At 38.6% G+C, this 15,682-nt stretch overlaps 1 protein-coding gene across 8 annotated transcripts in view; it reads right to left on the bottom strand.

Moving 5' to 3' along the window:
• The window catches only part of tjp2a (tight junction protein 2a (zona occludens 2)), a 44,633-nt gene that overhangs the window by 22,748 nt on the left and 6,203 nt on the right, over positions 1-15,682 (bottom strand). For 3 of the 8 annotated variants that reach the window (XM_088281162.1, XM_088281164.1, XM_088281165.1), the window contains exons 1-3: positions 14,554-15,113; positions 8,981-9,110; positions 2,434-2,487 (exon numbers count right to left, since the gene is read on the bottom strand). In XM_088281162.1, the coding sequence (XP_088137288.1) occupies positions 2,434-2,487; positions 8,981-9,110; positions 14,554-14,660 (291 nt within the window). In that variant the 5' untranslated portion in view covers positions 14,661-15,113. Of the gene's footprint in view, positions 1-2,433; positions 2,488-3,200; positions 3,432-7,147; positions 7,399-8,980; positions 9,111-14,553; positions 15,114-15,682 lie in introns of those variants that run through there. The other 5 variants (XM_088281167.1, XM_088281169.1, XM_088281163.1 and 2 more) reach the window with 4 other exon arrangements.

Below are 15,682 nucleotides of genomic sequence, written 5' to 3'. Positions count from 1 at the left end.
CAGGCTATAACAAATTAGGAAACTTACGATACGTGACCTTGTGCTGGTAATCATAGGTGTGGTGATGTGCTGTGGTAAAGGTATATGTTGTTTTCAACTAAGTGTGAAATTATTCTAGACTTTGCAGATTCTCTTTTCTTTTGCAGACTGTTTTGCTGATGGCTGGCCGCCATCCCATCCACTTATTTCTACATGGAATGGTGCCTATGACCGCAGTAATATTAGTCCATGTGGAAAAATGATCCCTGCCCAGCTTCGAGGCAGATATGAATAAGAAAATCAAGCTGGTTTAATAACTTATTTTCATGATTGTTATTTCATTATCAGAATATGAATTGATTGAATTTGGGATGTAAAATATTGTTGAGTACCACACAGCACTAGTATTTTTCAATGAAAAAACAAAAAATAAAAAAATATATATATATCTCAGTAGGAGACATGAGAGGGGAAAATGGGTCTGTTGAACACTTGCAAAAAAATCCCAAGGGACATGGTCATGAGTCAGATGTTCACTGCTGGTCTAAAAATAGTATTTTTGCTGTGTCTATAATTTGTCATTTGAATAGCACAGACCCACCCCCCATCCACCTTACATCATTATGTAACTTCAAATACAATACACAAAAACTATTCGCACTTTGAGCAACAACAAGTAAATTCATTACATGTAGAAAAATGAAAATCTGATAAAAATCCACAAAAACCATGATGTTTGTATATTTATGATACAAATGTTGAAACATCTGGTCTAGTAGTTTACCCACCCCCATTGTCAATGAATAAAAAAAAACGTTGGGGGGGGGGACACTATTTTTTTAAAGGAATTAAAACAAATTTTAAGTCACTTTTACTTTTTTTTAATTGTGTATTACAATTATGAAAAAAGACATCTTTTTTTCGTCTAACCATCTCACGAAGACCGTCCTCATGTAACCAACATTCATATTTCCTGCACTGTGGATGGAAGAGTGGGATTTGCACTGATAAAACTAGAACTGGCTAAAATGAGTTAGTTGTTTGTTCTCAAAATGTCATCACACTTCAAAACTGCCAGAAATATGAATGTATACTGTACAACATCTTTAGCGAATGTCAATTAAATCGTTGCTCATGTTAATACTGACTGAGTATGTTTCTATAATAGAACCTAGAGTCACAAACGCCCCTGTTCAGGTACAAAACGGTTTATGAACAATTTCGGACAACTATTGCTTTGGCTTGTGAGCTGATAGCAGCCTCGCTGAATGTTCAGATGTGATTATTATCATACTGCCTAAAAATTGATTGCTCCATGCATTTCCATTAAATTTTTTTTTTACGGTAAAATTAGTCTTGACTATGGCTCCTAAGAAAGTGAAAAGTGTAAGACATTGTGCTATTAGGAGGTTTCAGAGAGTGTCGCAGTTAGGGCAGTGTCAAGTGAACTCTTGCATTGTTTTCACTGATTTGTTTTTTTCTTTTGAAAATTAACTAACTATTCTCTTATTTATCTAATTTATATATTTATCTGAAGTATTGTTGTATTGCACTGGAGAGGGGAGCTCTCTAATCTCATTGCACACTTGAGTACAATGACAATAAAGGGATTTCTGATTTCTGATTCTGATTTCTGATTAAATGGTCCTTTGTTGCTGGTGCACATAAAGTGGCATGGTATGGTACGGCAAAGTGATTTTATTTATTTATTTTTTTAAAAGAACCCCCCGTGAGTGATGGCCCTACCTGCCATGCTGCTCTGAGCGGGATGTGGCAAAGGAATGTGGTTCTGGGGCTGGATAGGTTTCACTTTATTTCCAGTTAATTTCATTGGAAAATTTTGTTTATTAACATTTTGAACGGCGGATCCACTGTAATTTTAATATGACAGCTAGTAATTTTGTTTAACATTATTTCCAGTATAATTGAAACAACATATAGCATATCTAATCAAGCAGTAGCCAATCAAAACAATATAATTTACTGCTCCATATAAATATCTTAAATTCATAGAGAAGAAAATTGAGGTTAAGATTTTGGCCCCGGCCCTCAACAACTACTATAGTTTGTCATGTGGTCCCTTGGTAAAATGTATTGCCCACCCTTGCTTAAAACTGTTAGGGTGCATGACTGCTTGGTTGTCTTTATGTGCCCTGCAATTGACTGCCGATCACTCCAAGATGTACCCAGCCTCTTACCCAAACTCAGCTGGGATAAACTCCGGCATACTCACGACCGTAATGAGTACAAGCAGTATAGACAATGGATGCGTGCATAATGAGTAACTGCAGTCCGATTAAAAGAAATGTCTCTTACATCTGTAGGCACGGTACACACAGCTGTTTGTTGGCAAACTGCAGCATGTCAGTTTTAATTTTTATGCTCCCAAAAGGCAGCCGCACTCTGTGTCTGTATGTTAAGAAAAAGAACGAGATGGAGTAGTGATAGACTCACCCTCTGAAGGGTCACTGTGTACTGCTCCCAGACCGTCTCCTCCATAACCGGGTTCTGGAAAGAGGAAGACAAGATTACAATCAGCGATTTTACTTCACTGTACTGTTCAATAATGAAATACGTGATGTAATGACGAAGGCAGTTAGTCTGTGCCATTGTTACACAACTACAAGCTTTTAAAAAACAATGACTGTCTTGCCGAGATGAATCAGGGCTGACTTTGAAATTGTGATATGACTCAAGACTACATCTGGCATACGTTTTGATGTTGGTCTTTCAGTCCATCGCAATGTTTGATGCAAATGCTCAAAGTGTTCTCGAAAGCACATCAACATGAAAACAAATAATGATCAAATACGCATTGTGAGTATTGATACAAACTAACAAAAATGCCATTACGTTTGAGAAGCTGGACATCTGTAATTGGAGCACAAGTCACCATGTTGTCACTTACGCATCATATAATCCCTTTTCCATCTTTAAAAATTTTATAGATTTTTAGCATACACAACCCCATATAACTGCATGTGCACATTTTGTGCACAACTCAACAACAGCCATAAGATCTAGATTTTTGCAAAAAACTTCTAAGTTACGTTTGAAAATATCACAATCATTTGAGGAAAAAGGTGACACCATTCCGTAATTAACTTAACTACTCTACCGTGGCACTCAACATTGCATGAATTCATTTGTATTCAGAACCAAAAGATTGGCATTGAACAACAACTGATCTAATAGTTAGCCAATTTAGTCAAAGCACTCACGAGTCCCTGCAGGATACGTATAGTTTTGACCGCGTGGGCCCATTTCCTGTGCAGGCTGAGGACAGTCTTCATTTCTGGCACTCTCCTCTTCTTCCTATCGGTGTCTTTTCCTGATCACCGCCAGCGGTGCTCTGGCAAACTGATGTGCGCCACAGACTCCTCCTTGGCCACAGCTGCACAACCACCAGCTGATCTCTCCCTGCATCTGCCTGCCTGCCTTTGACGTAAGCGTGATTCTGCTGGCCTACATTCAGCACAAATCCCAGTGTTGGTCAGCAGTGTAAACATACAGCCCAACCAACGCCTGTATGGTGGGCGGTGATTAACCTTCTGGCTGTGCATCAGCATCCCAACAACAAACCAACATTTATTTAGTTTGATTTTATGCAACATAATTGCCAACATTTTTGAGACAACTTGCACAAACAAACAAACAAACCACGCTTCATGGAATGGCAATCATAGTTGGAAGCAATAAAGAAGGGTTGCAAAATAAAAAGTAGCCTACAAAGAAATGTGTTCACTGACATTACAGGCCTTGGCATTAACCCTCATCGTGACCCACTTTTCAGATCATTTGGCCAAGGAGGGAACAGATAGCAGCAGGGAAACTATGCAGCCCATGCGAATGATAGAGATGAAACTATTTCCTGCCGTTATAAAGTTAGTCATCAATTAAAATGTTGAGAAAAAATGTTTCAATTACAGACATTGATATTTTAGACGATAGGGATATGTGATATCTTCAGGCATTTTATCTTGACTTTGATATAGCTATTACCGTATTTTCTGGACTATAAACCGCTATGTTTTTCCTAGATTTTGAACCATGCGGCTAATACAATGGTGCGGGTTTTCTGTGGATTTTTTTCTTTCACTGGTTGGGCCCTCTATAGTTCAGAAAATACGCTAAATAAATCTCTATTTTTTTTCTTGGGTCTGCTCTGTTTTAATTAGCAAAGTTGTTGCCATTTCAAAAGGCACTGTTTTAAGAATCTGTTTATGTACCTTTATGTGCATTTGCAGTCCAAAATCATAAATCATTCTGTACATGCAGTAAACAACAATTTTTTTTCCAACATAGAAAACTGTAGCTTATAGCCTGGTGCGGTTCGTATATAGTTTTTTTTTTAACAGAGTTGCTGCGGCTTATACACTGGAACGCCTTAGTTAAGATCTTTTTTTTTCTCTGCCTTGGGTACTCGTTTATTTGGACTAACTGACAAACTACCTGACAGATTAACCCATTGACAATTACAGGTTCGTCTCAAAAAAAAAAAAAAAAAGACAGACGAGTACAGAGGCCGCTAATGGATAACGAATGACGGACTGGAAAAATTTTGTCAAATGCCCACCTCTGTATATTAGTTTGTGTCAACATGCACAACATCTTTTCACATAACTGTGGCATGGAGCGAACCTGAACTTCCTTCCCAAGTCATTAATGATGATTAATCCGCTACTAATGTCTTTTAGAGGTTGCTCCTTTGTAGGCTCAGAGGGACTCAAGGGATCCTCAATGGTGTCACTCACGTTATATTTACAGGTTTATGGGTTGACTAACCATCACTCATGGCTGTAAGACTTTGCAACAAGAGTTTGAGATGATTATGTAACAGTCATTCGCTTCTGTGAAGTATTTTAAGACTTTATTTGATGCGTGAGTACAAACTTGATGTTAGGCTAAAATTCTACCATTGTAATCATTGAACGCATAGAAAAATGGCTTTTTAGTGTAGGAAGAAGAGATTTAATTTTGTGGAGGTGTTTTGTTCAAATTAGTGTGCAACACTTTATGACAACAATACAAGGTAGAACACCAAACTGAACAAAGCAATGTTTGACCGGGGAAGGAAACGCTGTGTATACAAAACAAATGAAATTCAGTCGGAAACAGGAACAAGAAAGTCCAAGATGGAAGTTTGAGTGAAAACCAGGCAACCCAAAAGCTTTTGGCATAAAGTTCAAATCAGACACACTCCTACTGATGTGATATGATAGTGTTGGTGGCTAGCAGGCTGGCTCGCAGGATAAGTAGTCGTTTCCCGAATTTAGGCCATTATATAACAACCATTTCCCACAATGAGGGGGAAGTAGAGGCTAAAGTCCAAGTACAGGGTCACCCTTTGAAATACAAAACAGTATTATAGAGGAGCGTATTCTGCACGAATGCAAAACCACAAACAACAGTGTAAAAAAAAAATTGAACATTGAATCCATTGTCTTAATCTCGGGCTTTGTAAATGGATGACAGAAATAGTGAAGTAGGTAACATTAATAGACAATAACATGAAGTACAGCATGGCAAATCATGAGAGGCTCCGTCTATTAAATTGTGCAGTTCTTTCCAAACAAAGGCATTGCCTTTTTAAGGCCTGTGTGCAGGAGCGCCGAAAAGCGGGTAATAATGAGAACGATTCTAGGAGCCCATGATCGAGAAAATTATAATCCTGACAAAATAATACGACACTCCGTAATAAATGTACAATTATACATATTTACAATGCATTGGTGGAAAAAGTATGTGTATTTGTTCAGGAAACTTTTTCAACGCCTCCCCTTCTTCCATTTAGGTAAAATTCAGTCCACTGCTTCAGCCTGCAGTGACCATCAGCTTTTCATGTTATCAGACAGCGAGTAGCAGGCAGAGACGGCAAGATGCCCTTGAAGTCCGGTAGCCAAAAAACGCAAAAGGAAGAAGCTTAGGCAATAACTTATTAATCATTTTATTTTACTCATTTCTTGTGAATTCATGTTCTATAGATGATAATGTTAAATTACAATAAATGACAAGAGGAAATTGGCCATTTTGTTTAGGTCGTGTTTGCAGAGTGGAAGTGATTATTTAGTATTTAAATTTTGACTTTTCTGGAAATTAATCTTGAGGATTTTATGTTCAATTATTTCAAGAAAAAGATGGTTTGGGGATATAGAGTCTCGGTCTTGCAGCAAATAATTGATCCTACATGAATTTCATTATATTTTCGGTGCTTTACGCTACCTAGTAATTGTCATATTGTTTTCACAACTATGGAAATAGTCAAAAATATCAATAAAAGGCATACCTTTCTGTAAAACGGTATCAAAATTTTCCGCCCCGGCTTCGAGGGGGCCCAGTAAGATTTCTTTTCATGGGGCCCAAAATCCCTGGCAGCACCCCTGCCTGTGCGACCCATATTCTTGTGACAATTGTATCAAATGCGAGGAGCATGTTAGGATTACAAGGCAATTCTTTTAACTCCCGAAATTGACTAATCCAAACGTAAGTAGATGTCCACGAAACCAAAAAAGAATGTCTGCATTTTCCAAACATCCCGAATGTAATTTACAATGCAATACAGTCATCAACATCTTGAAGTGAAACCAATCACTGTCGATATGACTTTGAGTAACACTTTTCACTGGCAGCGCCATATTCCAATGTAAAATAATTCTTTACAACCGTATAATGCATAGAGAAAACAAGGTGTATAAATAATTGTCCGGGGCTGCCCCTTGCTGGCGTGACCGCGTAGGGCAAGGAAGGATGCTATGCGTGACAGGAAAAACAACAAAACCATTTGCGTTTGTAAATGTATAATGTAAACTTCAAATTGCGTTAAAGTACAAATACAAGGACGTCTTACTCAAATTGCATTAATGTAAATAACAGACGATCACATGACGTACGCTTATGAATTGATCAGCGATTAACCCAATCCTAAATGTAGGAACATTTAGCACTACTTAAAAATACCAGTGGTATTATGCCGTAGATCCTTTACTCGCGTGTTCAACTGTACATTAATGCGGTAAATAGCAGGTGCAACAACGCCCAGTATGACTTTGCGTTTCCTTCCGATTATCTACTGTATCGCGACGTTACCGTAATACATTACTGGCGGGCCAATCTGTAAACATCGGTGCTTTAAACCAAAAAACACAGACACATGTAGTACTTTACTTACACTGAAATATTGAGTAGCATATCTGCCCAGGGAGAGCAGACCTCCTCCGTTCACAGGCATCACGCACTTAGCAATGGCTCAAGATTTCCGAATCAGCAGGCTCCCACACAATTTCTACGTGTTCTAAGGCGAACAGATTGCAGTCTTGAAACCAGAAAACAGACCTCCCAAGTTACATTCTGCGATTAAAACAACTAAAGAAAGAAAAAAGTTAACAGTCAAGCAAAAAGTAGCAACGAGAACGCTTGACTCGGGACAGATGATACCAAATGGCAGCGAGCGATGGGGGGAGACGTAACAAAATAAAACGTCTATGGTCCAGTGTGTCGACAAACGAAATGTAATATTTTACCTAGCGTCCTTCCTGTAAATTTAAACATATTACGGTGATTATCATAACATATCAAAACCGCTAAACCTATGAAGAGGTGTGTAAGGTGGTGACGAGTAAAACACCTCCGTAATGGATCAGTCCAAGAGTCGCATTGATTTAAAGGTAACCTGCTGTGAGCCTTCCAGACATGGCAGACAAGCAATACAAACAAGCACTGAGTACAGCAAATAACGCGTACACATACATAGTGGGCACCCGAGGGCAGGAAATTATATTGTGTCTTCCTTCGATCTTTAGTGATCAAGAGAACATCTGATTTTTATATGATTGAATGATTACAATTTGAGGTGTATGACCAAAACAGCCTCCACAACTTAAACATTTTGGACCATAGCTGCATTTGGATTTGGTTCATTAATACTGTATGTCCCAAGCACATTTATGATAAAGGGGACTAAGAATAACTCAGTTTCACATCAGGAGAACCATATTTGGATTAGGTTAAGGTCATCCAAACTCTCTGTCCAGGTCAGACAGCCCCCCAAAAATAACAAAGGGCCATTGAATAACAACACACAATGGTATATGTGGACCGGGTTCACAGCTATGTGAAAAAATGTAAAGATACTATACATAAATCAATGACGCATCTGTCTGGAGGAAAACAGAGATTGCTGTGTGCAGCTGTCCCACAATAACCCATTTGTTACATTGTATGTATTTGTTTTTCATTATTTCAGTATTATCTTCAGCACAAGGCTGAACACACAAAACACCACCTGGCCCTAAAACATGCCAAATCCTTCTCTCTTAGTGCCATAAAAAATGCTATGTTTCATATCGACATAGTTTAATAATCCAACACACACAGGCATTCAATTCGTTCAAATGCAAATCCGCTTCTCTGTCCTCAATAATTACCATAGTTAGACAGTTAAAACAATGAACTGTCCAGGAAGAGCCATGTATCTCCGGTTAATTATCATCTTGCATGGAGGAGGGGCCACATAACAGTATTTGGGTTCAAATAAAAGGGAGATAAGTCTGGTATTTGCGAAAGAAAAATGACTGTCCATTTTTGGAACGAGCAAAAAAATAAATAAACAAATAAAGCAGTGCATGTATCTCTTAGCCTGTCATTTGATGGGATAATAGAAAAGGTTTCATGACATTTTTATTAGATTGATAGTAGAGGAGGAAAAACAAGGAGCCGAGAGTCATGCATAAAATGTTATTACAGAACTTCTATTTTGACCTTTCTGTTCATACAAATGACACCATTGCCAGGCCCCAAATAACTTTACAAACGCTGGGCGCATATACAGAATTTGAGTAAAGCCTCCATCTTGCTTTCAAGTGACAAATTCCAAATTGGTCATATCATAGGTTGATGAGGAATGGGAGCCAACATTTGAACATCGTTAAAGGATGCGGTCTTGGCACACAAGCATCCACTTCAAACACAACACCAACATTTTGCCTCATTTCACTTAACGTACCATCATAATAGCCGAGAAGCTGCGTGAAGAGAGGCGGCGAAGATACAAGTAATGGGCTTCTCGGGACCAGCAGAACTTGCGGTTGGACTTAAAAAGAGCCGCAGCAGTCTGGTCAGATCCAGGCTGGTCCCTGTGAGAGAAAAATCACATGATTTGTAACTTGATGAGTTATAGTCAAAAATTCAAAATTCAAGAAAATTCACAGGACAAGCCACAAATAATTTACTGGATATGTATTCTTATAACATACACTAAAATTCACATTGTTAAATACAATCACCCATACACCATAACTTAAGTCTGTATGATTCAAAAAGATTCGGAATAAACAAGAGCTAGGAATGGGCAATTAGTTAATGGGATTGATTAATTTGATGGGGTGCACCGCTTAACTAACAACCTAGCTGCAAACTGAGAAGCGATTGCTTACAGAAGCAGAATCAGTTGTCAATTTAGCAATTTACTTAGTACATGGGTCAATGACAAGACATGACTGCATAAAAATCCATCATTTAAAATTATAATCTACTCACAAAATGTTGTACTTTATTCTATACCCAAATTATTTTTTTTTCAGTAAATTCAAATCCTTACATATTTTTATGTTTTGGCTTCAAACTCCTAAGATGTCAGGTGGTGCAATATACAGAGCAAATGAGTGGACTTTTAAAACTATTGAAAATTATTATTTTCATAATCCATTCATCCATCCAGCCAAGACTTTTAGAAAAAAGTTCCCAGAGATCAACAGTTTGGGAGCTGTTGAAAAAAAAAAAAGCATAGGAATTTAAATTTCTTAAATGTCTGGGTGGTGCAACCATAAACATTGGACTTTTATTTTGAAGGGAAGAGATGAGTATTAGAAGATTAAAAGGTATCCAGGAGACATCCTACCCATCGGTGGCTCCTCTCAATGTGGACAAGCACTGCCACAACTCTGAGTCCCTGTCGGGTTACTGAGATTCTCGCATTAACTTAAAAGAAGAACTTGAGCGGAGGAAACCCATTTATACTGCTTGAATTGGGACCGTGTGCTTACAGTCACGTGCCACAGCTTGAGACAACATGTGATGGTGGGAACGTATATCGGCAGGGAAATCGAGAGCTTCGCCTTTCAGCTCAGCTCCTTATTCACCACGATGGCCAAAAACAGAGTCTGCATCACTGCAACAATCCGTCTGTCAACCTCCCACTCCATTTTCCTCCACTTGGGGCAGGATCTCAGCCCCGACCAGGAGAGTGCACTTCACCCTTTTCAGACTGAGGACCATCATCTAAAATTAGGAAGTGCTGATTTTCATCTCAACCACTCCACACTCAACTGCAAACCTCTCCAGGGAGAGTTGGAGATTGTGGCTTGATGGAGCCAACAGTACCACATGATCTGCATAAAGCAGAGATGCAAAATTGAGGCCCGCAAAGCAGCCTTCATACAACGGTGACTCACAGAGCCTACTGCCTTGCGAGCAAAATGTCTACTGACACGAGAAATGGTGCTTAGTGGAGGCCTTCACACCCGGGTGGGAAAGGATGGTGTAAAAAACAGCCACACTGGCATTGTACAAACATTGAAGGACTGTTAATGATACAATTTTGAAGTAGACTTCCGCAAATGAGCGTTTACAGTGCAATTCTAGAGAAGCAACTTCACACCTTAGAGTGCTCACAAAAACACTACACATTAGATGAAAATTTGTCTTACTACCAGATATTTTGAATTGCCCCAATTTCTGGACTCTAAAGCGCACTTTTGTAATTCTGCATGTACAGATTGATTTTGCACTGTGAATGCACAAAAGGTACACAAACAGATTCTTAAAACAGTGCCTTTTAACACGGCAACAACTTTGCTAATTAATACAGAACAGACCCAAGAGAAAAAAAAATTGAGATTCATTTAGCGTATTTTCAGAACTATTGAGCGCCCCGACCGGTGAAAAAAAAAAGCCACAGGAAAGATGCACCGTTGTATTAGCCACATGGTTCAAAATCTAGGAAGAAAGTAGCGGCTTATAGTCAGAAAAATACAGTAGATTTTTCCTCTTAATAGTTGTTTCATTTAATTTATCTTAACTCAAATAAATAATTAAAATATTAATTTTACCTTCAAATCATTCTTTGTTATTTACATATACCCGGCCTTTATAAACTCTTTTATTAAAGGCATTCATTTAATATTTACGTTGACCAGTTTGAGTTTTTCATAGTTGCGTTGAAAATTTATTGAGTGATTTTTTTAATCAAATGTTTTTTTTATTTGCATTTATTTAAATTAAAATAAACCTTAGCCAACTTGATGGGATAGTTAGTGCTATTTTTTATGATAACTCATAAGCTACCTGCTGCAAAAAAGATTTGATTTGCAATACCGAACCAACTGTAAAATGATCTTTGGTTTATTTGACGGACATAGTGTACATAAGGGGTATTCAAAAATCTTCATACAGTAATGATAAAGCATGGAAAGTGTTAATTTAAATAAATTCTGTGCCCAAACTGATGATGGATGAACGGATGATCTTGACGATTACATTGTGTCATCATCCACACCTCTTGTCCTGTACAGGGTCGCGTGGGGGCGGGTGCCGGAGCCTATCCCAACTGACTATGGGCGAAAGGCACACCGCACCGCACTACACCCTGAACATGTCGCCAGACAGTCACAGAGCAGACATAGACACCGTCACCGAGTGGGAACCGATCCCACGCTGCCTGCACACAAGTCAGTCGCATGTACCACTCCACCACCAGCGACAACGATTACATTATATTAGACCATAATATTACTCTCGTCAAAGTTGAGATTGCAATCTGATAATTCCCTCCTCCAAAAGCTAAGATTTTTTTCAGAACATAATTACGAATTGTAGTGACTATGTCCAATGTCTTTGATTAAAAATTAGCTCGAACAAAGGCTGTACAGATAAAAACATCAATAGACACACCTTGTGCTTTCAGTGCAGCCCTAATCTGTAAATTGGGACCCATTTCTTAAACTGAAACGAGACTTAATATATTGTAATGTTCTGAAGCCATTATCGCCATAGATACGTATGTCCCAGCAGGCTAAAATGTTAAAACAATGTTAAAATAAAATTACCTAAATACTGCCTTTTGGCCCCCAGGTCCTCATTTTGAAGAGTTAAAAAAAAAAATCACTATTTATATTATATTGTGATGAACATTTCAGCCATATTGCCCAGCCCTAGGATCATTTCTAATGCAAACTTTGATTTTTGTGTATTTTTCCCTCCAGAGGCTAGAGCACTCAGCTCTTCCAAGAGATGAGTCACAGGCTCATCTTTTAAATAACAATAGCTGGTCTATGATGGGATTGTAGAAAAGGTTTGAGGAGATAATTTACAACAACTACAGTACAGAAGAAAAAACACATCTAAATCATATGCATTAAAATGGCTCTAGAAAAGGTACTTTAAGATGGACCTTGTGTTAGTGACCAAAAATACAACCAGGTTGCTTTTGAGAGGCAGACTTCAAATGAAATATTTTGTGTTCTTACCATAGGTTAATGAGCTTCTGCTTTTTACAGATACACCTATTCCATGTTTAATGACAAAGAAAGCTAGTTGTGAATTACAGTGGTGCAGAACCAGATTCAGAAATGAAGTATGGCAGTCAGGGGCCACTCGGTTTGGACCTTGAGTCAAAATTTGTATGGAATGAAAACAAACCGGTTTAAAAAGGGGAACAACACTAAGTTTTTGTAATTTGACAATGACTCCTGAGCAAATCTACGATAAGCAAAACATGTCAAACCGATGCGTTTTTACAACAAAACGTTATAAAAAAAAAAAAGTGTATGAAGACAGATCTCTGTGCATTATTTAAAACCGTTTCCGCATTAAAAAATACGAAGCTCTCTTTTTGACCACTCATCTTGGTAATGTTAACTGCTAGCAAACAGCAACCCCGAGGTTCCTTGTCGAAAATTACCCACAGCTCCAGTAAACAAGCTTCAAAGAACATACCAAACATCAAGGCAGACAGACACTCCAAAAGAAACAGCGAAGGCAATATTTTTACTTTAAAACAATTGAGTTTGACACCGAGTATGAATTTGATAAGAGTTCGACATTTCATCTTTTAATTTAATCTGATTCTGGTACACAATTTAAATGATAGTTTTATTTGTGATATTACCTAAACATGGAATCTATAGGCAAACACATACTGTAAAAAGACTCCGATGCCAAATGCTTGATGACTGCCGTCTATTTTCAATAGCAGCACCAGTGATCTTGCAGGTCCAAACCTGTGAGCTCCCAGTTGAGCAGAAGATGATCTTAGCTGATTTCTCATGCTATCCAAACAGCCAATCTGATTTGAGACTGATACGACAACATTGTTTTGTGGGGGAGGAGACCACAATGCATGATGGAACCTGCTCTCCTTACACACAAACAAGTCAAATTAGGATGAAAGGCAAGACATCTGTAGTTGCAGTAACTTGATGAATCCAAGCTTCAACTCCGGCATTAAAAAAAAAAAAAAGTTAGCAGCAAGACCACTTTGTTGGTGTACTGGAATCTTCTTCCAGGATATTCCTAAATACCAGCATTGATACAATTAACACTCGGAATGTTACAAATAAGTTTGCTTGTTTAAATGTATCGTCTTTTTTAACTCTGCACCCGCGCGCGCACACAGGCACGCACAATCTTAAAGTTACAGGCAAAAGTTGGCAAATTGATAGTAGATTAAAAAAAATAAATAGTATAGAAACAAGCGATCCAGACTGGCCTCATTATAAAAGTCACTGTGAATGTACATAATCGCATGTACCATAATCGAATTATTTGGTTGCTGTACTTTCTTTCAGTCAAAGTAGTTAGCAGCTCGTGACTGCATTAAAACACAGTTTTTATATTACGCAGGTGTATTCAGACGATAACAGAGAATCAACCTCACTGTCCTCTGGACTACTTTATGTTGTGTAGCTTTTGTGGTTGACTTGCATAAATAACTTTGAACCGCTGATTTTTTTTAAAGATGATCCATTTTTGCTCTACTCATTCAACAAGGTGCTACCCCTTTCAGCATTTTAAATGCAGGCCCATTTGAAGTAAGCTGTATGTATTGAATTTGTCATTATGGAACGGACAACAGGTAGGAGATAAAAAGTATGAATTACACAGTAAGAAATACACAAAACCATGTTTGCAAATAGAAAAAAAAACTCAATGAGTTGATGCTTTATACATATGGCTGTGGAGTTTTAGCTGTCATCTGACACTAGCTTCTCTGTGTTCAGGCAGCTAATGATAACATTGAAAATTAAGCACGTGAGGTCAAGATTTGGTTCCTTGCACTTTCCAGTCAATTGCAATATTGTGCCACTGAGGTTATGACTGATGGTGTCGGTCGCTCGTGCATAGCGCTCTGGGATGAGTTGAGATGACATTTTTTTATACAACATTACCATTGAAAAAAAAAACTCTACTTCAGTGCTAGCTTCTTAATGTTAGTTATAAGTGTTGTAAGTCACTATTTGCACAACACTATACACAATTTGTACTTGCTTGTCAAAAGACACACAAAGTACTGGAACTCACCCAGGGGGTCTCCACAGTTTCCTGCCCGGTGGAAGAAGCTCTCGTTTGTTCAGGGGAACGATCCCCATTGCTGCCTGCATTATCGTAATGAACTTCTTAAACTTCATCTTCTAAAACTCCTCCAGCGCAGAGAGCATCACAACGATCGCATCATCGATTTGCAGTCTCCCATTTTCTAACAAAGAACTGAATCATCTCCTCATGCCTTTGCATCTTCTTCTATCTGGCAAAGACTCTAAACTCATGATTGCAGTTTGAAAGCAGAAACTCCATGCCAACACGACACAAAACAGCGATGTTGCTGTGGCGTGACTACTACGAGTACCGTCCCCGACCGCACAGTCTGACAGATGTCCTTTTGGCTTCTCCCAATGATGGAGGATCAAAGGAAAACAAACGGCCACGTTCCTGCCAGGCGGTGGGCCGCCCGAGAGAGGATGACAGCACGTCACTCTTACATAATTGTGGAGCTTCTCTGAATATTAGACTAATGAAAACACAGCTTCTGCCATCGCAGCGGCTGCTGCCGTAGGGATAACTGTGGAATTAAGCCCTTGACAGATCATGCATGCTCCCCGCCCCCTTCTCCTCTAATCCCTCAACCAGGCTAAGTCTTCTCACCATTTATACCCAGACAGAACCATACTACCTCACACTCGCAACCACACACACCCTTCAGCCGGGGCTAACCCTGAATAGTGGGTTAACTCAGGACAGAACTTAATCTTTGAGTGGTTGAAATTGTAATTGCACATTTAAAGACGATATCAGCTTGCAAAACATATTTTGAAAGCAACATAAAGATTTTGAGAGCATGATCATGATTGTTGAGCATGGAGTCGCTTTTGAATATGCCTATGCTATATTATGCAATCCAGCCAACAAATTAATTTTCTATTAGGCTCAAAAAAAAAAAGGGTAATCCAAAAACACTGACGTAAATGGTTAAGTGTTGGATTGTACAATAGACATTTTTATATTGCACTATGATATGCATCACTACATTGTACAGCTCTGTTTAGGAGCTGCTTTTTCTCAGCTGACACTAGGATCGTTGACAACATGGAGAATTATGAGCATTTGCATCAATATGTGGAGTGATCTGAAAAGAGCAGTGCACCCAAGATGT

This window comes from Idiotropiscis lumnitzeri, chromosome 18 (assembly GCF_059441095.1).
Source record: "Idiotropiscis lumnitzeri isolate Australia: NSW breed Sydney's pygmy pipehorse chromosome 18, RoL_Ilum_1.0, whole genome shotgun sequence".
Taxonomy (NCBI): Eukaryota; Metazoa; Chordata; class Actinopteri; order Syngnathiformes; family Syngnathidae; genus Idiotropiscis; species Idiotropiscis lumnitzeri.
Note: the sequence above shows the minus strand (reverse complement) of the source record. Positions and strands in the feature narration are given on the sequence as shown.